Source organism: Diorhabda carinulata, chromosome 1 (assembly GCF_026250575.1).
Source record: "Diorhabda carinulata isolate Delta chromosome 1, icDioCari1.1, whole genome shotgun sequence".
NCBI classification, from domain to species: Eukaryota; Metazoa; Arthropoda; class Insecta; order Coleoptera; family Chrysomelidae; genus Diorhabda; species Diorhabda carinulata.
This window is the reverse complement of record NC_079460.1, coordinates 32,091,336-32,119,314: the sequence shown is the minus strand read 5'-3', so window position 1 is coordinate 32,119,314 and position 27,979 is coordinate 32,091,336. Positions and strand designations below refer to the sequence as shown.

Sequence of the window (27,979 nt, the reverse complement as noted above, 5' to 3'; positions counted from 1 at the left end):
ACATTTAGCGTGGTAGTTTTTTATTGGTTGATTGTTTTCTATAACTACAATAATTTGACTATTATTATTCTGGACTTGTTTAGTTTTGAGCAACGTCATATTGAGATTAACTTAGAATACCGGTGTCCAAATCTATGATTTGAATGTACTATTATTAGAGGAAAAACTGCAAAATGAAGCAGTATATATTTTTAATTGTTAGTTTAATTATTTTGATTGGTAAGTAATTTATCATTTATTTTAAATAGTTTAATGTTTTTTCTTAAAAATTGCAGGTGTCTCAAGAGGCGATGAAATTGAAGAACCATCTGTACAAACAGTGGATGCAGATTTAGGTGCTAGTAGAGAAGGATCCAGAACAGGTGCGAATTTCATTTTTCAATAATTAATCCCTAATCCTAGCGTAATTCATAAGATGTTCATGAATAAAAATGTTGGTATTCTTGTGAAAATTCAACTCACAGTTTCCTTCCGTAAATTTGATATTATTGTACCATCCATACCTAAAATATTGTTAAAATACATTATATTCAGAAGAGACTGGGAAGTATGGAGAAACATTGATTTTAATCAAATATCACAAATGTAGAGCAGTTTATTATAAAAAAAATTAGATGTCTTGGATGAATCAAACTACCTACTTACTTTTGGTTTTCAGTCATAGGCTTATAATATTTTTCTCTAGGTCCCAGTGCAATTAACTTATCAAAGTATTTTTTTATAGTGTCTTGATTTTCCTCATCTTGTTTAGTAGTGTTTGTATAAAATTTTTCAGTAATAATTGGTGCTAAAGAAATTGAAATGAACAGTAGTAACAACTATAAATATTTTCAACACATTTGATTGAAGTTTTAATTCCAGAAATTTTATTAACAGTGTTTTAAATATTATATGTGACTTACCTAAACCTATAAGCTTCCCAATTTTAATATTAGATCTTCCCAGAAGGTGTTTTTCTTTAAAACATACATTAAAAGGTATCAATTTGTTTGTATCCGATTCAATATCTTCATTCATTTTGTTTGGTTTGTTTAATCAATAAAACCTTTTTTACACAATATAGTTACAGTATTGAAAAAATAACAATGAAACTGGACAAGATCTTTCAAGTTTAAAGTTGAAATTTGTAATTTTTCATTTCAGATGATGAAGCTCTTAAACGAGAAGAAGAAGCTATTAAATTAGATGGTCTCAATGTTGCCCAGCTCAAGGAATTAAGAGAGAAGTCAGAAAAGTTCACTTTCCAGACTGAGGTTAATAGAATGATGAAACTTATTATCAATTCACTTTATAGAAACAAAGAGGTATGTTGAATTTGGATATTATATCACAAGTTAAAAAAATGATATATGCCTAATAATTAACACTAGTATATATACTTAATTAATCTTCCAAATAGATAGAATCATTGATGCTGAATAATATTTGTGAAGCAAGTTGGTTAATGTTCCTGTAAGAATCAAGCTCTTCTCACCACAGTTGTTAAAGAACTTTATATTTGAGGAGTTAAAAATTAGTTTAATCATTATACTAGTCATAAATTCAAGAATCTCGTAAATATTATTATACACTGTTAACTGGAATTTGGCCAATACCAAATATCACATTTGGGAAAATTCAAAGATGCCTCTTGCATGGATGTTTATTCAGTTTTGGTATCAGTTTATTGTTAATCTGTACTGTTTGCGATCTCCTTTCCAGCTTTACTTCACAGCATTAACTATATATTTTTATTTCATTTATTAGTCAGGAATGTAATCATTAACATTTTATTACATTCACTGTTATAAAAATATTCAAATTAAAAGAAAATAACACAAAATCACTTTAAAAAGTAAACTGAACATGCAATATTATATTATATAGTAATTTTAAATAGATAATTTTACCAGAAGCAACCAAGAATTGATGTCTCAGACCTACCTATATTTAAAAAACTTTACAAATATATCAATATGGGGCTAACAATTTCTAGTGGCATAATTTAATATTGAAAATGCTAAGACCATTTTTATTGCCTGTCAGTAAACTGATTTTTAGAAACTTGACTTTTAGCAACTTCACTTCTGTTTGCCAAATAACAAAAGAAATCAGTGACAGCATAGAATTCACAAAGGATTGAAGATGTTTAGAACATTGCAAGCAGATGGCCAAATTCCATATGCCAAACATAAAAATATATGGGAGTATTAGTAAACATATAGACTTATAAAATAAACAGTTTAATGGCATTGTCCAATGATATGAAAACAAGTTTTATATAGAATACCTAATTGTCAGCATTAGAATTTAGAGGATTCTTTCAATGTGTTTTTTAACTTAAATATGTTAAATGCTGCCAGGTAGAACTTCAATAAAAATAAAAATCCCTCATTTGTATTCCTTGTTTCTTCCAATGAATTTATTTGAAATATATATTACCTATTTCTCAATCATAAAAATAATTATTTGATCTTGTAGATTTTCTTAAGAGAATTAATTTCAAATGCATCAGATGCTATAGATAAAATAAGATTACTCTCACTAACTGACAAAGGGGTTCTTGATACACAACCAGAATTGAATATTAGAATAAAAGCAGATAAAGATTCTGGTATGCTTCATATAACTGATACTGGTATAGGAATGAGCAAACAAGATTTAGTAAATAATCTGGGAACTATAGCAAAATCTGGTACAGCTGAGTTTTTGAGCAAAATGCAAAGTGCAGATTCAGCACAAGATATGAATGATATGATAGGCCAGTTTGGTGTTGGATTCTACTCCGCCTTTTTGGTAGCTGATAGAGTTATTGTTACAACCAAAAATAATGATGATAAGCAGTACATTTGGGAATCTGATTCTTCTTCTTTCAGCATTGTTGAAGATCCTAGAGGAAACTCTTTGAAGAGAGGTGGGTATTGAATAATAATCGTATAGACTATTTTGTTAGATTCTCTATTTGATTACTATTTAGAATTTAATGATGGATTCATGTATTGGTTACTGTTTAGGAACAACTGTCAGTTTGGAATTAAAACCTGAGGCAAAAGACTTCTTGGAACATGACACAATTCGTACTTTGGTTAAGAAATATTCACAATTTATTAATTTTCCAATTTATCTTTGGACAAGTCATACTGAAACAGTTGAAGAACCTCTAGATCATGAGGCTCCTGGTGACAAATCAGACAGCACAGATGAAGATGATGCAGCTGTAGAAGACGAAAAAGAAGAAGACAAAGCAAAAACTAAAAAAGTTGAGAAAACTGTTTGGGATTGGGAATTGTTGAATGATAGTAAACCTATTTGGACAAGGAAACCTACAGAGGTATTTTTTATCAATGTAGACAAATAAATAATCAATTATGCATTGAACTTATTTTTTATTAGGTTGAAGATTCTGAGTATACTGATTTCTACAAAACATTAACCAAAGATAGCCACGATCCACTTACCAAGATTCATTTTGTTGCTGAAGGAGAAGTTACCTTTAAAGCCTTGTTATATGTTCCCACAGTTCAGCCCTCAGAAAGCTTTAACAGGTAGATAATTTTATAAAAAAATAGCTCAATTTAGTCAATCTAATCATGATAATATTGTTCTTGAAGTAAACACATTCCCTTTCAGGTATGGAACTAAAACTGATAATATAAAATTATATGTCCGCCGTGTTTTCATCACTGATGAATTCAATGATATGATGCCTTCCTATCTAAGCTTTATAAGGGGAATTGTTGATTCAGATGACTTGCCATTGAATGTGTCTCGTGAAACTTTGCAACAACACAAACTGATTAAGGTATAGGTTATTTATAAAGCATTCAGTTTTATAATACTCGTCTCAAATTGTTTCAAATCTGACACTATTTATTTTTCAAGGTTATCAAAAAGAAGTTGGTACGTAAAGTTTTGGATATGCTTAAAAAACTTCCCGAAGAAGATTATGACAAATTCTGGAAAGAATTCTCTACTAATATTAAATTGGGAACAATTGAGGACCCAGCTAATCGTACAAGGTTGGCAAAATTATTGAGATTTTTGTCATCTAATGGCAAAGGAATGACAAACTTGTCAGATTATGTTAGTAGAATGAGACCAAAACAAGACAAAATCTTCTATATAGCTGGATCATCTAGAGATGAAGTATCCAAATCACCATTTGTTGAACGATTATTGCGTAAAGGTAAAATTTATACTATTATCTTTGTATATACAGTTCAAATGAAAATATAATAGACATCATCATAACCAAGTTAATATTAGGGAAGTACTTTTCATTTGCAAGATTTTAAAATGAATCATCATCAAACTTGAAACCAAAAGGAATAATTGTTATTGTCAATCAGTAAATTTCAGTGAACATTAAGAAATCAAATTGGGAAAAACAGTATATAATAACATTTATAATCACAGTTTCGATGTGAACTCAAAAGAAAGGTAACATAGAATTGGTTAACTGAGTAATACCGTAGATAAAACACAGATAGTACTTCGAAAAAAAAAACATCAATTTAGAAATGAACAACCAACTCAAAATGATGGAGAGGTGAAGAAAAAATCTTGAAATTACTGATATACTAGTAAAGATAATGATACAGTAGAATGAACAAATAATAAACTAAAGTTAAAAATATTTGAAAAACCAAGTAATTGCAAATAATATGAGCAAACAGAATTTACAAATCGTAATAATATTAGAAAAAATATTGAATTGACACATCATACTATTACAAATGTGGCGAGAGGACAAAAAATACAATAGATTTCAATTATGGGGTGGAGTATCTTCTGTTTCTTTTATAACAGTGTAATTCTAAAAATTCGTCATTTCTATATTCATTGTAAATATTTTAGGCTATGAAGTTTTATATCTGGTAGAAGCTGTTGATGAATATGCAATTTCTGCTATCCCTGAATTTGAAGGAAAGAAATTTCAAAATGTAGCCAAAGAAGGTTTCAGTTTGATTGAAACCGAAGGAGGCAAAGAACAACTAGAACAACTGAAGTCAACATTTGAGCCTCTAACCAAATGGTTAAGTGATGATGCTTTAAAAGATGATATTGCTAAGGCTACAATTTCTGAAAGGCAAGTGTCTTCATTATTTATTATAAGTAATATTTCTCTAAAATTGAATAGAGTGTAAACAGATGATTCAATAATAATTACTGTATGGTTGATATATTTCAAATAGTTTTTAATATTTGTCCATTTTAGGCTAACAGATTCTCCTTGCGCTCTAGTAGCTAGCCTGTTTGGTTGGACTGGAAACATGGAAAGGCTAGCAGTATCCAACGCTCACCAAAAATCTGATGATCCACAACGTTCCTATTATCTTAGCCAAAAGAAAACTTTAGAAATTAATCCTAGACATCCATTAATGAAAGAACTTCTTAAACGAGTAATTGATGATCCTAGTGATCCTACAGCAAGGGATATGGCTAAAATGATGTTTAGGACAGCTACATTGAGGTAAACTAATAGATATTTCTTCAATAGCATATTTTTTGTTAGTATTATCTTTCGGTAATTATATCAGACCCAAAATAGCTAAAAAAGTTTATTCCAGTTTTAATAACGTTTAAGTTAGTTTAAAACAATTGAAAATATCTGTCCTGGAACTTGAATAAGTCGGTGATCTACAAAAATATACTGGACATTTATTAATAACTTCACAGTGCCTTCAAATTAGGAGGTTGAAGAAGTAGGAAGAAGGGGTTTGGTAGATGACAGATATTTTTATCATAAAAATGGAAGTGTCCATCTACCATATATCAAGGTGTACTGTTTGGTGCGACACACTCTGTATATGTATATAAATATGGGAAGGTATAATTCTCATATTTATTTTCTAACCAAAATTTGACAGTAAATCTTGTACTCGTACCCATCTATTTGCAGTGGATGAAATAAGTTTTAATCTAATTTATAAGTTATAGGATTTTTTTTATTTTAAAAATATTTTTTATAAATAAAGAGATCTTATATTTAACTAGAAAATAATATTTTTTGTAGGTCTGGGTATATGTTACGAGAAACAGCAGATTTTGCAGAATCTATTGAAGCAATGATGCGAAAAACTCTAGGCATTCCTTTAGATGAAGTAGTAGAAGAGGAAGAAGATGCACCTGATGATAGCGCTTCAGATGAAGACAATATAGATGCTGATTCCGAATCTCGCGATGAAGAACATGATGAACTTTAAATAGACATTCCATTGTGAGAGTTTCTGTGCTTAGTGTGGTGTACAATTTTTGTTTGTACAATGTACAAGACTGTCTATATCACTTTTGTATCTTTTTTTGTTTTTGATTAGATAATGTTATTTATTTAATTGTTGTTTTCTTTTTAAACACAATAGTTAATCGATAAAGTTAAGGAAGTATAACGAATTAATCACACCTATTTGATTTTTAATGCTGGGGCTAGAGATTGAACCAGCCAAAATATTTCTTCAGCTTATGCAATTCTGCTTTCCACTGGAGGACTAAATGAGAAATTGTGAACCAATAATGGATTCGATCATTGTTATGTTTTTTTCAAAACATATATTGTTTAATTGTAATTTTAAGAAAGGAATATTATGGAACATTTGGCTAGTAAAGTTTCTTTTAAAAAATTTTTGCTAAAAAGAGAGTTAATTTTCAAAAAGTCAAGAGAAAATATTTTGATATTCAAAAAGGTTCTATAAATATATACATAATACAACAAAAAATAGTTGCTTCTCTTTGGATAATGGTCAAAATCTGGTTTGGATAGTTATTTCCAAACTTGTAAGTAGAGTTCCCATCTCTACCTATATGAATAATAATGCTTGCAATGAAAAAAATGCAATTAAATTATTTTGCTATATATTATTATGTAATCTCATACTTAATTACAAAAGGATATGAAACTATTGTCTTTGTTATTTGATTGCTTTGCACAATTAATGATGTATTGTTTGAACATATGCTGACCGATAATATTCGTTCATTTGTCTTTAGTCATAGGAATGTATTCATAAATGGTAGATGGTGAGTTCAATAATTACATTTTCCAACTATGGCCGACTCTAAAAATTCAAAGTATGAATTCAGGGATAATATGTTCTTACTTGTGTCAGTTTTATCAGGTAAGTGTTTGAAATATGTATTACTTGTTTTTGTTGAAGAAAACACCCAAGTGGGGTATTTTTCTGTATTTCAATCTGATCATGAAAAGCAATAAGCAATTTTTTCTAACCTAACTTAACTAACATATCAAATCCTAAGGCCATACTCATTAGCATAGCTTAGTGTCTAATAATTTTAGCAACACTACCGTTATTTAAACTAACTCAAATGGCTTGATCCTATTAAGCCTTCTCATTAAATTGGCATTGTGGAGAATTTGGATAACCTCAATGTTTCCATTGATGGTTATTACCGAAATTGGATATAGTCTAATTAACAGTTTCTACATTGAGGTCCCTATGGAGATCAATGTTATGGCAGTACCAAGGTGCATTAACGATGTTCGTCAATATTTTATTTTGGAAACGTAGTATCACTTGAATGTTACTTTTACTGGCACAGCCCCAACAGATGTATGCCATACATCCAGACGGGTTTCAATATCTGTTTGTAGAGTAGCAGTTTATTGTGAGCTACTTCCAAGAAGCCAGTACATATTTTTATATTCTGTACTTAGCTCTTCAAGTTTCTTTTTAATGTGTACTCTCTAGCGAAGAAATATGTATTAATGAAAACGATGTGAAATAGTTGTTCATAAGAATTTGGCTATTGTAAGTACGTTGAGTGACATCGTTTTTATTATATTTTTAATGAAACTATACAGATTACGAATTTACCTCAAAAATTATCTCCACAATTTACTTGAGATATTATAAATGCCTAATGTTGCAAGTTGTAATGCACACTATCGAAGAGCCTGCTGTAGAGTTTTAGACATGGACATCCTCATATCTTAGAGTTTTTTCTGAGAATTTTGAATTATTTTTAAAATGAAGCCATTTATTCTGGATATATCATCCACAGGCTCAGTGAATGGACAAAAGCACAATTTCATGCTTTGTAATGTCATGTAATATATGTATATACTGATGTGTAGATTGTGTTTAGCAATAATTTTTTTTGCATCTGCAGTTTCCCAATGAAAAACTTTTTTTATTATGACACTATTTTATAGAGGAAGTTGAGGCCAACATTGATCTATTTGAAAAGGTTAATAATTTATTTTCTGGACTTTTTTCCTGAGCATACTATTCCTTCTCAGCAGTCAAGAAAGGTTCGACATTATGGGCCCACTTACTACTTTCTCGCTTATATAATCACTCACAAGTGCAGTTTAAATATATTGTATTTTCAACAATACAGCCAAACATAATTATCATGTAAATTCAATTCCTATTGTACTGTGGGATGTGAAATTTCTGCGATCTAAGTGAACTGATGACTTGAACAATACATCATTTAATTTGTTTATATTGATTTTTTCATGAAAACCAAATAATTTTAAACAGACACTTGCGCAGAGTTTATGTTGATTACATTCTATACTACCTGTATATATAATTTTTCACTTCTTGTTTTAGGAATAATTGGTGCAATATCAGATGGGATGCATGTGGGTTACACAAGTCCTCTATTCTATTCATTAAGTAGAGAAGTATCTCAAAAAGATTTAGCTCTTGACGAAAATCTAACAAAACTTTATCAGAACCGATCATATCCAAAAAGTATCGGAGAGGAAATGTTGGTTAAAAGTTTTTATCACTTGGGTGCCTTATTAGGAGTTCCAGTTGTTATTTTATGTGAGAAAATTAGTTCAAAAAGAGTTTCCACTATAAAATCTACTATTTCTCTGATATCGTGGTTAATAATAGTGTCCACTACTTCTTGGACTTGTTTATACATAGCAAGAACGGTAGCAGGAATAAGCGTATCATTGACTTTAATAGTTATGCCGAAATATTTATCTGAAATTACATCACCAAAGATGAGTAAATCATTGAATAGTCTTGTGTATGATCCAATACTTATAGGAGTATTAGTAGCTTACTTGGTGGGTCCAACAATAAAAAGATCGGCTATGCCATTGTTAGGTGTTACAATAACTATTATAGAATTAATACTGTCCTTTTTTATGTCTGAATCGCCATATTTTCTCATATCCAAGGATCGAAATTTGGAGGCTAAAACAGTATTACAAAAATTGAGAAAAAGCAAGTTCAAAATAGGAGAAATTAGTATTATGGGAACAAATTTATTTAGAAATAAAAGAGAACGAAAAGATATGGGACTATTTCATCCAATGGATAATAGAAAAGCTACTATAGCGGTAATTGTGATAATTTCTGCACAGCAATTTACTGGAATAACCGCATTTTTGATGAGTTTTCATGAGATATTGTACCACTGTAATATTACACAGACTTACAGTGTGGTGATCTCTAATATTTTTATTTTACTTATTGCCATAACAAAGTATTCACATAAACTTAAGTTTATAAAATATACTCGTTCAGAAATAGGTGCTACTATAATATCTACAATAGCGCTATTAGTTTTGGCTACTTATTTAGCTTTGAAAAACCACGGATTTAGTCTTCAAGAAATGACATGGATTCCTGTGATATCATTTATTGCTTTTGGAGCTGCGTTCACATTTGATAAAGGGTATTTACCCATTGACATAGTTGATACGTACTATCCCAATGCATTTAAAAGCAGTGGATTAATATTCGCCACATTTATTCAGATTTTTGGAGCTTGGATCTCAGTAGAATTATTTCAAAGACTAGACTTTAGCTTAGTTATATATATTTTCGCATTTAATAATGTGGTCAGCTCATTAATTATTAAATTTTGCATATCTCCTATAAGTAAAAGAGAGATGAGACAGTTCGGAGGTAACGATGAAACGATTGCAAATCAGAACGAGGATCGTAGTCTTGACGACGGAGGCATAGAATTGTAAGTATTTTATTCAGTTGAAAGCGTTCAATTGTAAAATATTTTTGTTTATTGGTTCCTCTGAGTAAGTCTGTTATATTTTGTTAGCAGAAAAAGAGTTTTTTAACAAGTACAGCTCTCTTTAATTTGAAGTAGCTCTGCAAGTCAGTAATTTTATGAATTATAGAGCAAAGGTAATCAATACGATAAAAAAAATAAAAATGCATTAATGAACCAGGGAATATAAAAAAACATGAATTAAATTATAAAGAAATAAACATTCTTGAAATGGAATCAAATACACGAAAACGAGAATTTTTAGAAATGGTTTACATTCATAAGAATGCGAAAGCTATCAATGATGAGACCTAAATAATCTAAGAAAGATTTACAGCTCTATTTTGTAAATTTTAATACCCCTACGAATAATTTGACTGATAGCTACTATATATTTTTAAGATGTAGAAACCAATCAAGAATTAATTTTTTTTAGATTTCAATTTTGATTTTATTTTGATTTTGATATTCATAATGCAGGTTATCTATATATTGATTAATATAAATACTCCAATTGTCAGTGTGAAGTCATAAAGACCTCAGTAACGTCAAATCTTTAATCTAAAAAATGATAAAAAAACTAATTTTAAATCAGACCTAAAATCAAGACGATTTATATATATATATATATATATATATATATATATATATATATATATATATAATAAAAATATCTTTGGATTACATGATTAAAATTGTTACTGTTACTGATTGCGGTGTTATTCGAGAACCCTTTTTATCAAGGTGTGCGCAATAGCTTTGAAAAAAGTAGCGTTGCGCGATAACTCTATTCCATTTTATTTTCAATAGCATCATTTTAAACCCTTATTTATAAATATTTTTTCATAGACAACGCTATAACATCATGTGTATAAAAGATTTAGCTTTAATTTGGTTGAATATTTTCCTCATATAATAAAGGAGGAGGACAAATTCCACAAAATGCAGTGGCAAATGCACTGTAGATGTCAACAATATTAGAGTCTTTTTATTTTTGCCAAAAATAAAAAAAGTTTCCTACTCAGTATCTGTTACAATTTTAATGCCCTTAACTGTCAAGAATTATTAATTACTATCTATTTGCATTGGGATAACCCTTGGCAACATAGACACTTTTCTTTTTTTTTTAACAACGCTGTTAAACATTTCCGTACACGCAATCTTACAAAATAGCCGGTTTTGGCGAAGAAACCTATCCTTTGTTTCAAAACTTGCAGATATCTTGAAAGACTGGACATTCAATATGAAAAATTGAAATGGTGAGTACTATGAAGACTCGAAGAGTCGAAAAAAAAATAGCTTTTTTTCAAAGTACGACTAATTCTTCAAAATAGTATAGGCGTGGGATGGGGAAGCAGCTTTTGTGCTAAAAACAAACTCTTTCAATTATATAAACAAAAACATTTTATTCCAAAATTATCGCCAAATAGGCAACATCACCCCAATTTCTCATATTATTTGAAAACATGGTTGCAGAAGTGAAACTTTTACCGGGAGATTAATTAATCTAATTAGAATAAAAATGTATGAATGTATGTGAAAATGATGAACGTACTAATCCTACATCCCGATCCCCACAGTTCACCTATGTAAATAGATAGATCGTGCCGATCCCGTACTATTACTGAGATTGATGCAATTGTCACTATTGTATCTCGATGTATAAATCCATTATAAAAATAGTAGAGATAGAAGTAACACGTGTTCAATGTGAACGAAACCTCTATTCTTTTTTAAATGTCGTAGATATTAGATTATTAATAGTTTCTCAAATATTGGCTCAATTGATCTAAGTTTAGAAGCACTTGATTGTTTGCAACAGAAAGTATTACATGGCAGTTTATTTCATTGACAAGATTATTAACATCATGTTTATTGATGCAACAGTTTTATGAGTGGCCATTAAAATTACAGATTATATATACATCTAAAAGCGCGCGAAAAAGAACAATGCTTTTTAAACGGAAGTTTCATTATAATACCCAAAAAAGTGCAAAATGTACAAAAAAGTACAATTATTTTTAAATGGGATAATTATTATAACACTCTTTTTTATTTGTATATTTATTAATTTACCCTAGATAATTTTGTGCTGTGTGTTCTGTCAAAGGTTCTGTAATTGTAATAATTTTGTCATTAAGTAGTATGAAACGTCATAGTCATTTTGCAAAATATTTTTATTGATAAGATACTGATTGTTAAGCTAAATAAACAAACAAAGAAGAATCTGATTGCACTCCTCCTGAAATTGCAAAAATTGATTGCAATTAAATCAACATCTGCTTCTGGATAAATCAAGATAAAAATATACTTGAAGTCATATGCCGATTTTTTGGATTGGTGTAACACTAAAAAAATACACGGAAAATGTTCTTATTGCATATTTCTCGGTAAAGTCAAGCCAATGTCAATGGAAATCATCAACGTTATGTTCCCATTATTCAATGTTGAAAACTATCATAAATTTAAATTATAATTCGGTTTTCAACGAAAGTATTTTTTAATGTGGTCGAAGATAAAATATTGAATGATACTCGTGCGTGAAGTACTTTCGCGACTCGTGCGCAAAAGTATCACGTCATGCACATGTATCATAAATAATTATTTTTCGTACCAATGACAAACAATATTAGAGAATAAATAATAGACATCCTTGAAAAAGTTGAAACATTATAAAAAAGATCTTAACTACAAAAAGAAAATAACGATTACGTGAAAAAGGCGAAAAACTTTCATCGGTTTATATCAGAACTACGGTCTTACACAAATTCATGTAGCAATATACGAAATAAATGATTTGATTTTAATTTTTTTGGATGTAAATCTTCTGTTACCTTACTTCCTTAAATAACATACAAACACACATCCCTGTTTACGAGATTTTTTATCTTTACTGATTATTGCTCATGTTACTAGATTTCTTGTAATTATTAGTTAAATCAAAATTCAAATAATTATGATACAAAACAATTATTTTCGTTGAAATAAATTCTATTAGTGATTAAGCTACGAAACAAATAATTTTGGCAACGTTTTGCGATAAAAATACATTCAGTTGATCCCAAGTATAGTTTGAAAAATTTCATTAGTCTTAAAATTTTTATTTATGACTTCTAGGGTATACCGAAATATCTATTAATCAGTTAGTGGATTGTGAAATTACAGTTTAGATTCAAATTTTATGAATCTTCTATGTTGTTATACAGACACTACGGTATGTATATATTGCATATTTATGCAAATCATTTTGAAGTGAAATCATGGCTTTGATAGTTTAATCAACATATTTAGTGATAGCTTTGATTTCTATTATATTGTTTGGAGGGTACTAGTTTCATCCATTTATTCGTAATTTCTTAAAATATAGTACTTAGATGTACTCTAATGTGTTTAGAGTTTATTAATTCACGTTACCTTAATTTATTGAGTTCATGAATACAATTTTGGCATGAGTTCCGAATTGTTATAATTATCACGTTTCCTTATGGAGAAATGGACAATAGACAATAGAGATGAGATCCACATCTTGTATAAATTTTGTTATTTTTTAGATTAATTATAGTTAACAATACTTAGTTTGAAAATTCTGAAATTAACTTCCAGTTTAGTTGGAGTAAGGCAATGGAATAATTATAAAATTTGAACTGAACTATACATTTGCAGTATAGACAAAATAAATAAATGTAACAATGAATGAAACGTGAATAAATCGATATGATGTATACAAAAAAATTGCAGAGTAAGAAGTGGAAACATCACTGTCGAATAAATTCAAGATATAATTTTTAGCAGGGTGCGTCATGCTAACGATATTTTTGGATGCTGAGGGCGTAATTTTGGTAAATTACGTGCAAAACGAAGCTACAATTACAGGTGCTTTTATTTTAATTTCCTTCCAAAATTACGCCATGAGATAAATGAAAAACGCAGGGGGGATTACGTAAAGGTGTTGTTTAGCATCAGCGAAACGTATCCAGTAACAGACCGTCATTACAATAGCTGCAATAGCTCGGATAGGATTCGAATTAGAATTGCTTTGCCATGTTCTCCAGATTTGATCATCAGCAATTACCGGCAATCCAACAATATTTCTTTAGAAATTCAATGAAAATGCTAAAACGTCAATGGGATAATTGTGTTAATCTTAATTGAGTATATATTAAACAATTCTTTTTCCAAAATACTCATTGCCGCCTTTGTTGAGATTTCATTTAAATGGTGATTTTCTTATCTTGTCATTTTTCGCATTCTTTTTTTTCAAAAAAAATGTATTCATCGTATTGGTTCGATATTATTCAATATCTAGACTAAGCAAAATTGAAAAAGAATATTTATTTCTGGTACGACAGTTGATGTTAATGAATAGACCTCTGTTTCGTTCTAACTGTGTGTGCTGACCTTTTTATAGATATTATCACCTGTGCAGATTAGGAATGATGGCAAATCCACGGTCATTTTCAAATTTTTCCAATTATAAAGCAAATGATATTTTATTTAAAAAGAGTTACGGGACTTAATGCGAAAAATTCTGCAGTGAGTAGGTGACGTGAAAATAATTCTGTGACAAAAAAAACTTTCTCATACGACCCCTCATTTCTGAGTTATTAAAGTTGTGGAAATAGAACTTCTACTTAAGTATATTTTCTAAATTATACATTCGTACATCATGAATTTTCAATGGATGATTACGTATGTCTATATAGAGTGTTTGACTGAATAAATAATTCTACAGCAATATCCGAAGGCCAGGGGCGGCCCATGTCCAATGGTTAACAATCCGTAACTTTTATTTGAACAACCTGTACAATCTAAGATAGCAAAAATGAATTTTTCAATCTATTTTCTAACAAAAAGGTACTCTTTGTTTAACTTGAAAAAATTTATGGTTCAGGAGATATGTAGATTTTTAGATCGTTGTAATTGCCAAGGAAACCGTTCGTCTTAAAGAGACATTCTGAAGAAAATTATCATAAATTGCAATTATTTATTGAAAATACTTACAGGAGGTATTAAAACAAAATCAAGCATTTCTAGGATAACTAATGAATCAATAAATAAACATTTGTACTACTTACTATCGAAGAACATATTACTGGCATAAGGAAAAACTTAAAAGAGATTAATAATTAAAATATAAAAAATAACATTTTTCCTAGTAGGTGGATTGGTCAGGGAGGTCCATTTGCATGTCCATAACGTTCCCCTGAATTAAATATAATGGATTCATTTTTTCGGAGACATCTTAGAAGCTTGGTATATGCAACACTGGTAAACACAAGGAACGAAATGATCGATAGAATAAACTTCCATTGTGACGCTATCAGGCAGAATCTCGGAATATTCTTTAGTTAAAAGAAATATCCTCCGTAGACTCTGGAAGTGTATTGAAGTGCAAGGTACCCACTTTGAACATTTATTATAGTTTTTTTGTCTTTATTTATAAGTTGTGGGCTAATCAACTAATTTTTCTACATTTCATATTTTTCTCTACGTAAGTAACACGATGTTCGACAGTATTCAGCTCAGTTAGAAATGTTTGAACTTGTTTTAATATTTCCTGTGTTTGTAATGAATAATTACAATTCATGATAATTTTTTTCAGAATGTCTCTTTATGGCTAACGGTTTCCTTGGCATGTACAACGATATAAAAACCTACATATTTCGTAAACAATAAATTTTATCGAGTTAAACAAAGAGTAATTTTTTGTTAAGAAATCGTCCCTGTAATAGTTACCGTTTGTTAACCATTGGGCATGAGCCGCCCCTGGCCTTCAGATGGTGGTGTAGATGCATAATGTTCGAATGTATAATCTAGAAAATATACTTAAATAGAAGTTCTGATTTCGCAACTTTCAAGGCTTATAACTTATAAATGAGGGGTCGTATGAGAAAATTTTTCCTTGTCACAGCATTATTTTTACGTCATCTACTGACTTCCGTATTATTTGCATCAAGTCTCGGAGCACCCTGTATAATAAGCATTAATGAAATCAGGTATAATTGATATGAAATATTTTAAATGAAATATATTGAGAGATAAAATGGACCTATTTATACTTTTAAGAAAGTCAATAGCTATAAATAAACATTTCCCACAGACATACAAACAATTGAATGTTTGATTGTTGTTAATAATCACAAATTGAGAACAAGGTGGGGTTAAAAATGTTTTATAATTTCGATACTTATATTGTGTGCCAAAATTGGAGTTTGAAGTGCTGTATAACTTAGTATCTCTTGAGTGATTATAAAATGTTATACTAGCTAAAATTTTTGGTAAGTTGAGAATGAATGTCGATATTACGGAGTTCCAGTATTGTTCTACTGCACTTTTAACAATGATTGAAAGAAAAAACTTTTTTGGAAATTGAACGTCAATTGAATTATTTTCTTGTATTCGAGCAGAATATTTTCTAATGAGCTATTTTTGTGTTAAATGTTTTTTACGTCAAATTTTTCGTTTTTTCTTTTATTTATTTACACAGTTCTTTATTATCATTGACTATTAATACAAAGTACAAATATTTGAGGAGCTAGGAAAAAAATTATAAAAGAAGAGACTGAAAGTATTTGTGTTATTCAAATTATGTATTATTAATCTTTCTGCTTAGAGATCTAATTATTGAAGTTATGGTTATGGAATTTTGAATATTTGTTTTGAGATGAATATGCGTAAAAAAATTACAAGGCTAAAATTATGGCAACACATTAAAAAACATACTTTTGTTAAAAAAAAAGATTTTTCTTCAAATTATGATAATTTATTCACTCAAATTATAATTGGAATTGTAAAATAAGTTAAAAAATATATTAGACAATTTGAATAGCCATGTTAAGAGGATCACCGAAATTCTTTTTTTTGCTAGATTGATACAACGAACAGTTTCAGCATCATTTGTGTGTTTAGAATGCTTGTTTTTGTCAATTCATTTCAAGTGTATTACTCAGCAATTTTTACAACGTGATAAAAAGCGGAAATATATTTTGTATTTAGAATTTGATTTTCTGTGAAGAAATTATGCATATGTTATATAGGTCTTATGGCAAGTTGACTGTTCACTAAAGGCAGTTGAGAAGCTGTTAAAAATGTGTCTCGCTTGTGATTCAATTTCTGGCTATAAGTACAATAATCCACATTGAATAGCCATCTTATTACCCTAGTACTTTCAACTGACTTTTCCTAGAACTCGAATTAGTGACGTAGCTATTTTCAGTTGATATGAAACTGCATTTAAACGTTCTTATTAGATGATTTGTTTAATGGCGTGAGCCTATCATTTTGGAATTTATCGACAATGAAGAATAGTATATTTCTTTGAATTATACGTATTTTGTATTTCAATTCTAGGTGTAGTTTTTGACAGTATAATACACCGTTAGAATTACATTTTTATTTGTACAGGTTTGGGCAACCTCAAGCCAACACCGCTGAGAAGATGACTGTAGCTGTAACTTCTGAAAATATATTTAAAGGAACTTTTCCCCAATTGGTTGCTGTTTTAGCAGGTAAATGAACAGATTGTGCAGTCATTTGACTGTAATCACTGAATTAAAAAATAATTTTTTGCAATATAAACATTGACTTAGAGACCTTCCGCACTACAAATACAGTCTTTAGGAACTTAATTTGAATACTTTTTGTTTTCTAGTATAGTTCATCGTTGATGTATTTTAATTCATTAGGTCGATTGAAATGAAACTATACGATAATTATAAAAGTTACAGATATTTTTGTAGACGAAAACGTTTGTTTTTCCTTTATATGAGAAGCAAGGATTTTAAGGGTTGTTTGTATTTAATGATAATCAAATAATTCTTCTCGGACCTAAATACACTAGCTTCAATGATTTTTTGGTGATCAAATTGATTGGAATTTGAATTAAGCTTAAAGTGAAATTAGCCGTTCAATGAATTCTGAGTGTCACTGGGAAAAAATATGAAATATTTAATTTCAAACTATGGAAAAAAGACAATAAAAGAAAATACTGTTTCAGTATCTGATTTACTATGTTACCAATATTATTTTTCACAATTTCGCAAGTACACAGATGTTATCTGTTGTTTACATATTGTTTTTATAAATATTTTATTCAATAACTTAATTGTATGCTTAGCAAGCAATGTGTTGAATTTGCTTTCGTAACTTATAATTAATGTTAAAATATTTTCCTAAGATTATGAGTGTGAGTAGTACATAGAGAAGTAGTATATTCTGTTATCTACTATTTGGATCGAATAGATGAACTGTGAATCGGGACAATTCATATAGATTTGAATATGTCATTCAATTTGAAACAAATGTACTCGTAATTGAAATTGAACATTTATACTAATATAAATTTTCGATCAAATCTGGGTCCACATTATAAACGATACATAATTTTATTTTTTGATTATTGTACAACTCTTAAGAGATTAAGATTAAGGAGCAAGATAACGTGCAATACCATGCAAGGCACGATATGTATTGATCATTGCATGAGTAACGTTATCAGATTAGATATCATTTCTGTTGCCAACAAGATCCAATTCTAGAGAGAAAAAATCCAGTTGATTTAGCAACCAACTAATAATGTGGCAGATCAGCTAATCAATTAAAGCACATTTGTAAGAATTTCTTGTTATCGTTGTTTGGCGGCCACACAGAAGAGATTGTTAGTTAGTGACAGTTATGATGCATAATGTTAAACAGCTTGCAAGATTTGTCGTATGCAATATTGTGCCATTGGAAGAGATTGCATTTGATTTCTTGCACTCTAATCTTCGTGTCAAGCGGCCTTAGGTGACGAATGTAATTGCCACTATGCTACAAAATAGAATTGATATTACACATGCTTAAAATTGCAGATGAAGTGTACAGTTGATATAACAAAACCTATTTCCCTATATATATTTAACTTTGATAATAATTGAATATTAAATAAGTTAAAAAACTATGATCATTATAAAAACTAGTATTTGAATGAAAACTTATCCAATATTGTTTTGTTTGTACAGGTACTTTAACTGCAGTCAGTGATGGAATGCAATATGGTTGGACATCTCCAGTATTGCCATTATTAATGGAACCAAATTCTCCAGTTACAGTCACCAAACACCAAGGTGAATGGTTAGAAACATTATTAATGCTGGGATCTTTTTCGGGGCTCTCCATCACAATGTACTTGGTCGATAAAATTGGAAGAAAACGATCAATCCTTCTAGCTACATTTGTGACAATAATGATATGGGTCGTAACAGCGATAGCGCCTAGAGTAGAATATATTTTTGTAGCTAGAGCTTTCGCAGGATCAGCAGGAAATATGGCATTCGTAGCAACACCAATGTACATTGCAGAAATAGCTGAACAGAAAATAAGAGGTTTTCTAAGTAGTCTCATTTATCTAATGATGCTTGTTGGTATACTCATTATATATGCAGTAGCACCTTACATTCCGTTTTATGCTCATTGTGTACTAGGTGCTATTTTGGCCTTTATACAACTTATTATATTTCCTTTCATGCCAGAAAGTCCTTATTACTTACTTTATAAAGATAAACATGAAGATGCTAGGCGATCCTTAAGAAGATTAAGATCGGCAGAAGTAAATATAGATAAAGAGTTGGAAGATATCAAAGCAGCTGTCACACGTCAAAGAACTGAAAGAGGAAAAATTCAAGATCTGTTTTTAGTACCAAGTAATCGGAGAGGAATGTTGATAATGGCTATTTTAAATGCCGCACAACATTTTAGCAGTATAAGTGTTCTGCTTATGAACGTACATGTTGTTTTAGAAGCTGCTGGTTCTATTTACGTTGAATCTCGTATAGCAGCAATTATGTTTTCTGTGATAATGTTATTAGCTGCGACAATTGCTTCTTTTTCTATCGATAAGTTTGGAAGAAAGACTTTATTAATATTTTCTAGTATTACCTCATCGTTATGTTTATTAGCTCTTGCTATATATTTCAGTTTAAAAAATTCGGGTTTTGATACGGCATCTGTTAGTTGGATTCCCATAGTGTCTGTTATGCTGTATGCATTATGCTTTAAGCTAGGTTTGGGTATGGTTCCTATAGTACTCACGGCTGAATTGTTTCCAACTAAAATGAAAGCATACGGTATGACTATCGCCGATGGTTTTTATGTTATTTCTTCCCTATTATCTCTACAAGTTTATCAGAGGCTCAAAGACTCATTTGGAATGCAGTATCCTTTTTACGTGTTTTCTTTTTCTTGTGTAGTGGCTGCCGTTTTCACTTATTTTTTTATACCTGAAACTAAAGGAAAAACTTTAGAGGAAATTCAGTTGATATTAAAAGGTGAGTTTCAAAATGATGATATTCCATGTACTGATGAGAAAGCTGAAGAAGCCTCATTATTTTCTTGACTAAATTGATATTGTATCTAATAAAAAGAATAATTTTTAAATAGGAAGAATATAAGATGTAACAAATAAAATGTGGTCTTTATTAATCGAACTAATATTTTCAGACAGTGGTAGGAAAAAAAAAGAAAAAATTAGTGACAAAAAAAGCGAATAAAAAAAATACTATAAAAATATTTTTTGTAGGTATCACTTTTTATATATACACGGTGTTCCACGAGGCTTTTCCCAGTATATATCTCAAATACTATTGGAGTCACGTTATTGAAATTTGGCATTTATAAATCATTGGTAGTATTACGTATTTTAAGTAAGCAGCTACTTTGTTACAAAATCACATTTCTAATCAAGTTTTACATTTCCACAAATTTAGTAATTTATTTCGGCCATTTTCCGTAGAAATAAAAAACTTACATAAAGATAAAAAAATATTCATATAAATTCGATTTTTTTGAGAGTAAAATGGGTTTTCGACGACCAAAACTCACATTCCACAATTCATTTTAATTTTAAGATTCATTAATTATAGCTACATCTTAAAGATTATCTATCTGCATGCAGAATTTTGATATCACCAAATAAATATATAACCGATTACAAGGAAATTGTACATCTTAATACATTTTATAGACTTTTTCCTCCTAATAATTTCAAATAATAAAATATATACATTTAATTAATGACTTTAAACTTAGTTAAAATGATTCTAGAATCTTATTATAGGATATGTTGAATACGTTGAAGGTCAGTATGCAAACAATACTTACTTAGTTACAAGAAGTAGATATTATACACATAAGCAATGTTACTACCGGGTAGTGTCACGAATAAATTCCAGGGGACCTTCCCTCAAATTTTGGCAGCGGTTTCAGGTTTGTATTTCAGATTAAAATATTATTTGAGTTAGTGGTGTCTGACTTTCATTAGTGACTTTTCAAGAAGTGAATTAAAATGCTTCTGCATTGGGGAGTTTGAGGTGAGTCTTTTCAAAAAGGAAAAAGAGTATTGGTCAACAAAGATTTAAACAAAGAATAGTCTTGATTTCTCTCACTTTTCCTCCTGAAATGCGGCACATTTTTATTGATAAAAATTCATAAAATGGAATATATTCCTGATAGAGAATGAGAATGCGGAAAAAATTTGGCTCTTTTTTCAATAAATTGTAGAAATATGAACAAAACATAAAAATAGGAGTTAAGAAAACTCTCTGCAATAAATAATTTAATTTTTTTTCTGTTTTACTATGCTGTTTAATTAATATTTTTCTGGAGAAGAATTAAACAATGTAAGTTGCTGCAAGTTTTGTACTAATATGTTTAATAACAAATAATAAAATATAATTATGATGGAAAATACGCTCTCTTTTTTGAATGTTTCTTCCTAAAATCACAAAAATTGAAAGAACCTTCAATTCCTTGATGGGTTTAGAAAAGATTAAATTAAATAAAGCATTTTTCAAAATTTATTTTACATTATAGAGGGCATTTTATAGTTCTTCAAAAACACAACTGTTAATAATGATGCATTTGATGAGAAAAAGGTACGTAATTGATATATTTGATAATCCAAAAAATCTTTGGTTTTTTAATAAAACAGACTAAATAAGAAAACGGTACAACATTTTGGATTTCTGTAATTCATTATTTTTATAATTATTATATATTTTTTAGGATTAATTGAAAAAGTTCATTATTAATTATCTCGCACACCATTTATATTACAGCTTTAGAAAAAACTGAACACAAAAAACTATCTCTAATGTGAACAGTTTACTATTTTTGTCATTTAATTTTAAATCACCTTGCACTTTTATTCCATATAATTTTAATTACAAACGGTTTCATATACTACTGGAAGTTTATACAGTAGAGCGTTGTAAGTAATTTTATGTCTCGTATTTCTTAAATGACCTCAACAGTACAGATATGCAAGCTATTTTAATAATGTAGGCGTATTAACGGAACTGGTTTATACTGTGATTTCATTTATTAGAAAATGTTAATTTTTTCTGTAATGACAATAACAATATGAGATATGAATATATTATAATATCTAATTAGGAATTAATGGATAATTTAAATATAAAACTAACACACGTGTCCATTTAAAATTCCTCGCATAAAATCTTTTGATATAGCACATTTAATAAGTTTCACTGTATAACTTGAAAAGTATCTGTATTTAAAATACTGAATAAGTACAAATTGAAAATAGGTCATACGAAATTATTCAAACAAGAGTGATAACTGTGAGTACACTTTGGCAAATACAGAAATGAATGTGAAATAACCACGCTTGTCAATGCGCGTTACTAGATGATGGTAGTATGGATTAGTACGGTCAAGCAGGTATACTTTACTACTATTGTGAGCTCTATTGTGTCTGTTAGATAGTGAAGAGCATTTCGTGGGTACCTATTTTCATTGTTTTTACTGGATACTAAGGGAGAATATATATTTTATACTGGGGTACAGAATTTACCACTTTGACGATTTACCGTACTAATTCACCAAGGGCATATTACCCTCTTTGTCATCCGAATACTTTCTCATTTTAACTTGCCTTTCGTACGTTTCTCGACATTCACTGATATATTTGCCAAACTTTAATTATCTGAGGTACGTTGTACTCTTTCGAAAGATGGCAAATATTCTAGGATCTTTTGTTAATAATGTTGCATGTCTATTTGTATTTTTATTATGTTCATTCTTCTATTTATATCAATTTTTTCTTTTAACATTCTGTGATCACTACGGGTGTCAAATGAATGAAGCAATGTAGACTTTTATCACCTACAGCTGTAGCATTCCAAACCCCCTCTGGTAAGGTGGACTCGCATCCTACAGCATAGCCTAAAGTCGTCTTTTTCCAAAGTCGCTTGACTCTTTAACGGCTTATATACTCAAGTATTAAATATATGATTAATACAAGCAATAGAATTTTAAAGGAAGTTCATTTATCGTATGATTTTATAGAGGAAACGGAATAATAAAATGCGATCTTCTCTCTATGAAGATACGCAATATAGATATTATAAGAAATAGTATTAGAACAAGGTACATTCAAATAATAGGTTCCATCTTTCGCCATAAAGCACAATGCATTGCACATACTGATGACACAGTCGAAGAGAGAAATGAAGGGGCTTTTAGTAAATTTGTTGATGAAGCATAAAAATTGGCTTACAAATAAACGAAGACAAAACAAAATACATGCAGATGCGCTCTGAATTCACAGATAAAAGCAAAAGTACGAAATGGATAAAGACTGGAAAATAATATAACTTCGAAAAAGTTATTCAATTAGATTATATAGAAGTAATCATAATATCTGCAAACCTAGAAGATATATATCGATATATATTAGAAACATGGACGATGGCTTAAAAAGGTGATAATAAAATGGAAATATGGAAAAGAGATAAATCTCCAGGAAAATATATGGCGTCATTATTGGATGGCTCTAAAATACAAACATTGAATAATCAAATGAAATTATTTAAATACAGCAAAAAAGTGAACTGGTTTGCTGTTGGAATGTCAAAAAGTAGGGTATTTAGTATTGCCCAGTTGTTATTCTTACTATTCACAGTTATTTTGAATTCTTTCATAATTGCATAACGCAACGATATAAAATAATTATAGTAGTACATAGTTAATTCCACCAAAACTGAAGCGAAGTCCAGATTCATGAATATTATTTTTTAATTAAAGTAATCAATGTTTATCAAAATTTTAAAGCGTACCTCCACTTAATACAATTATCAGAAATATTCACATTGATATTGAAACAACATAATGTGATAGGAATGCCACCTTGAACTTTACCACCCTAGACGAACCTTTTGATATTAAGAAGTGATGTACACTCTTGTAATGTCAATGCTGCTTAGTTATGGTGAAATAATGGATATATTTATATCATAAAACCGAAGAACCAATTGTTATTGAAGGTGTTCTTTACACGAAGAAAACCATCCAAGAAATTTTCGTTCCAGAAGCCGTACCCATGAAACTCATACCAGATCATAAAATCAAGATAGGAAAATTAAAATTCCAGAAGCCCATGGTCAAATCCAACCAATAGAGCCGTTGGAAAATCTACCCCTGATTTCTACAGGGCTCAGTGCCGCATCTATTACTTTATTAATCTCGTTTTTAGTAATTTTATTGAATAAAAAAAGAAGAATTTCAAAATTCCTTTTTGGACCCAAGCTGCAACTAGCCCAGGTCTAAGTATTAGAAGAAATATTACAGGACATTTCGAAAACTTCGAGGACGAAGTCTGAGCCAAAGGAGGGAGGAGAAATGTAAGTATAAGGAAACAGAAGAAGATTGCCGGTCGACATGCTTAATCAGCAAATGAGATAATGTTGTTTCACGACTTTTGTATAGTAAGATCTTTATTGTAACCTTTGTTGTAGTAAAATCTATTTAAGTACTAATCAAATTCCAAAAAGTTTGTAATAAGTGTATTTTTGAAAATAAAATTATTTTTTAAAAAGTGTTGTAAACGACATTTCTATATTTTATCTTTGTTAAATTGGTATTTTTTCCTACTATAATAAGAAAACATGGATTATATTAAAAAAAAAGAAACTTAGAGTAAGTAGTCGTAGGGTGACATAATCGGAATTGGAAGCTTCCGAATAATTAAACAGCCAGCGGCGGGCCTGGTTTGCTCATAGGGAAGTTGAGGTTAAAAATTGATGTTTTCAAGTTTTTTGGCAACTTTGTAAGCAATGTAACATGTTATTCGCTAGAATCAAAGAATTTGATTCAATTACTTTCAAAACTATACCTATAACTGTGACTGAAAACAGGTATAAAACTCAATGAAAAATTTGGAAATAAGGTCAAAACACCTCTAAACAATTTAAAAACTATATTCCTGGCTAAGCCGAGACAATTTGACCAACAGCTGACGGAGCCTTCAAAGCCTAAACTTTCTTAAGATTTATACAATGATTTGATTTATTCTAAGACTATATATGAATATGTTTACCTACACCTCGATGTTAATATTATTTTCATAAAACTTGAATAGTTCTCACTGGGGAAACCCTAAAATTACCCTTTGTTTTCTGATTCTGATGAAATTTGTTTATTTGGAAATTAACCTAATTACTATGCATAAAATATTAAAGCATTAACGCTAATAAGTAAAACTTCAACTTCCAGGAACAATATCTGCCATCTCTGATGGAATGCAATACGGCTGGACATCTCCAACGGTTCCTCTTCTCCTTTCGGAAGATAGTCCTTTGGAAGTAACGGATTATCAAGCAGAATGGTTGGAGTCGATTCTTATGATTGGAGCTAGTTGTGGTCTACCTGGAACTATGTATTTAGTTGATAAAATAGGAAGAAAAAAATCCCTAATGACCTCGGCAATAGTAACTGCAATAGCTTGGATTGTCATGGCTACATTATCTAAAATATGGTTAATTTATTTAGCAAGGTTTTGTGCTGGTATGGCTGGCGATATGGCGTTTGTTGCAGCTCCTATGTATATTGCTGAGATTGCTGATCAAAAAATTAGAGGATTTTTGGCAAGCTTTGTATACGTTATGATGTTGACAGGTATTATTTTTAACAATATTATTAACTTGTTTTCCGTAGATACATTGCAGATTTTCTCTTGTTCTTTCATTAGAAACTTATAAGAATGTTTCTTCAGTGCTAGAGAATGAATATTCATTTCACGTAGTTCGCTTGTAACTTCTTAGTGATTGGAAAGTTTACGATATGTAATGGAACAGATATGATAAAATTGCTCATGACTGATAACATTTTTCAATGATGAAAATTGGATATTAATAGCATCTGGTCATCAATTGTGTGAAACTTTCAAAAGATAATAATAATAATAATAATAATTTCTATTTTGAATCCAATAGAAAACATTTGGTGGTTAATTTTTCGCAAAATATATGCAAATGTTATTCGATCGTGAGGGGTATTTTTTTCGAAATTTAGAATTTATAGAAGTTATTCCGATTCACATCTATGTGTCCTTAACACTGCCGAATCAGTTTATAATAATCCCAAGTTTAGTCTCAGTAGTTTATATATTCGATTAGTTTTGGATACTGGAATTGGTAATAATGTTTCTAATATTTTTAATTATTATTATTATATATTTATTATATTATATATATTTATTATAATAAATTATTGGACGTCATGTTAAAAGTTTGGCACGATCAGTATGTACACGTTAGTGTTAGTGTGATATCAAATATAATTAAATTATAATTTTTGTTTTAGGAATTCTCTTAGTTTACTGCGTAGGGCCTTTTGTACCAATGTGGACTCCGTGTTTCTTAGGATTTTTGATCAATTTAATAGGTTTGTCGATATTTTTTTTCCAACCAGAATCTCCCTACTATCTTTTGTATAGAAGTAAACCTGAAGAAGCCAGAGCGGCTTTAAAGAGACTCCGGAAGAGGGATGATATTGAAGAAGAGTTTAAAGATATATCGTTAGCGATAGAAAGGCAAAAAGGAGAGAGAGGAAGATTTAAGGATTTATTCATAGTTCCAAGTAATAGGAAAGCTTTAACAATAATGGTTGTTTTAAATAGTTCTCAACACATGAGTAGTATTAGTGTTATGTTGATGAATCTTCAATCGATTCTTGAAGAAGCTGGATCTTACTACATACCTGCATATACTGGAGCTATAATATTTTCAGCTACAATGTTCATAGCAGCTATGACAGCTTCATTGGCCATAGACAATTTTGGTCGTAAAGTATTACTCTGTATATCAGGCATTATGGCTGGATGCAGTCTTCTAGTTTTGGCTATATATTTTACTTTGAAAAAATCCAGTGTTGACGTCTCTTCAGCTAGTTTATTGCCACTAATAATGGTATTACTTTATGCGGCATCTTTCAAATTTGGAATCGGCTTGGTTCCAGTTGTTTTAACCGCTGAACTATTTCCAGCCACTGTAAAAGCTTTTGGTATGACGCTTTCTGATCTGAGTTACGTTGGATTCTCCGTTATTACTTTACAGATTTATCACTTTCTTCGACATAAATTTGGTATTCATGTACCTTTCTATATTTTTGCATGTTCTTGCTTTTGCACTGTTATTTTTACACTATTTTATATACCGGAAACGAAAGGAAAGACATTGGAAGAAATTCAAATGATTTTAAAAGGGAAGTCACAGCAGTCTTATACCAACAATCATACAAATACTGAAAAAATTACAGAAGAAAGTATAAACTGTGGATATAAAAATACAGCATTTGTACCATAATGACACAAAAATATTTTGGTTGATCATCGTTCTTCAATTTGTTCTCATTCTTTAAATATATTTATTTTATTTTGTAATGCTTTTGTCAACTTCTATCATTTGAAAAACCACCATGTTTTGTATAAGATCGAGAGAGCTGAGCTAGATTGAAGAACGTTTTTTTAAATACGTCAGTAAATGAGATATGTAGAATAAATCAATAAATCTCAGATAACCTGCTTAAAATTTTCTCGTAAAATTATTTTGTCAAATGAAATCGTGAAATATATTTTTCAATTTACATAATTGTATTGTATTTCATTCGTATTAGGTTCGATAATATTTTATATATCTTTATAAAAACTGCAATCATTTGGAAGAAAGAAACA

General features: G+C 29.8%; 2 protein-coding genes across 2 annotated transcripts; both read left to right on the top strand.

The window, feature by feature from the left end:
* The first annotated feature begins 2 nt into the window (after positions 1 to 2).
* Positions 3 to 6,314, top strand: LOC130899799 (endoplasmin). The gene is made up of 11 exons (XM_057809959.1): positions 3 to 219; positions 276 to 362; positions 1,144 to 1,304; positions 2,461 to 2,893; positions 2,994 to 3,310; positions 3,373 to 3,524; positions 3,610 to 3,781; positions 3,862 to 4,165; positions 4,837 to 5,068; positions 5,198 to 5,452; positions 5,996 to 6,314. The coding sequence occupies exons 1-11, from the start codon at positions 174 to 176 to the stop codon at positions 6,183 to 6,185; spliced, it is 2,349 nt and encodes a 782-aa protein (XP_057665942.1). The 5' UTR covers positions 3 to 173; the 3' UTR covers positions 6,186 to 6,314.
* A 550-nt stretch (positions 6,315 to 6,864) lies between these two features.
* LOC130899782 (uncharacterized) lies at positions 6,865 to 27,718 on the top strand. The gene is made up of 6 exons (XM_057809958.1): positions 6,865 to 7,094; positions 8,556 to 9,936; positions 17,377 to 17,480; positions 18,972 to 19,076; positions 25,522 to 25,923; positions 26,611 to 27,718. Exons 1-6 carry the CDS (start codon positions 7,025 to 7,027, stop codon positions 27,609 to 27,611), a joined length of 3,063 nt encoding a protein of 1,020 aa, XP_057665941.1. The 5' UTR covers positions 6,865 to 7,024; the 3' UTR covers positions 27,612 to 27,718.
* Positions 27,719 to 27,979: the final 261 nt, after the last annotated feature.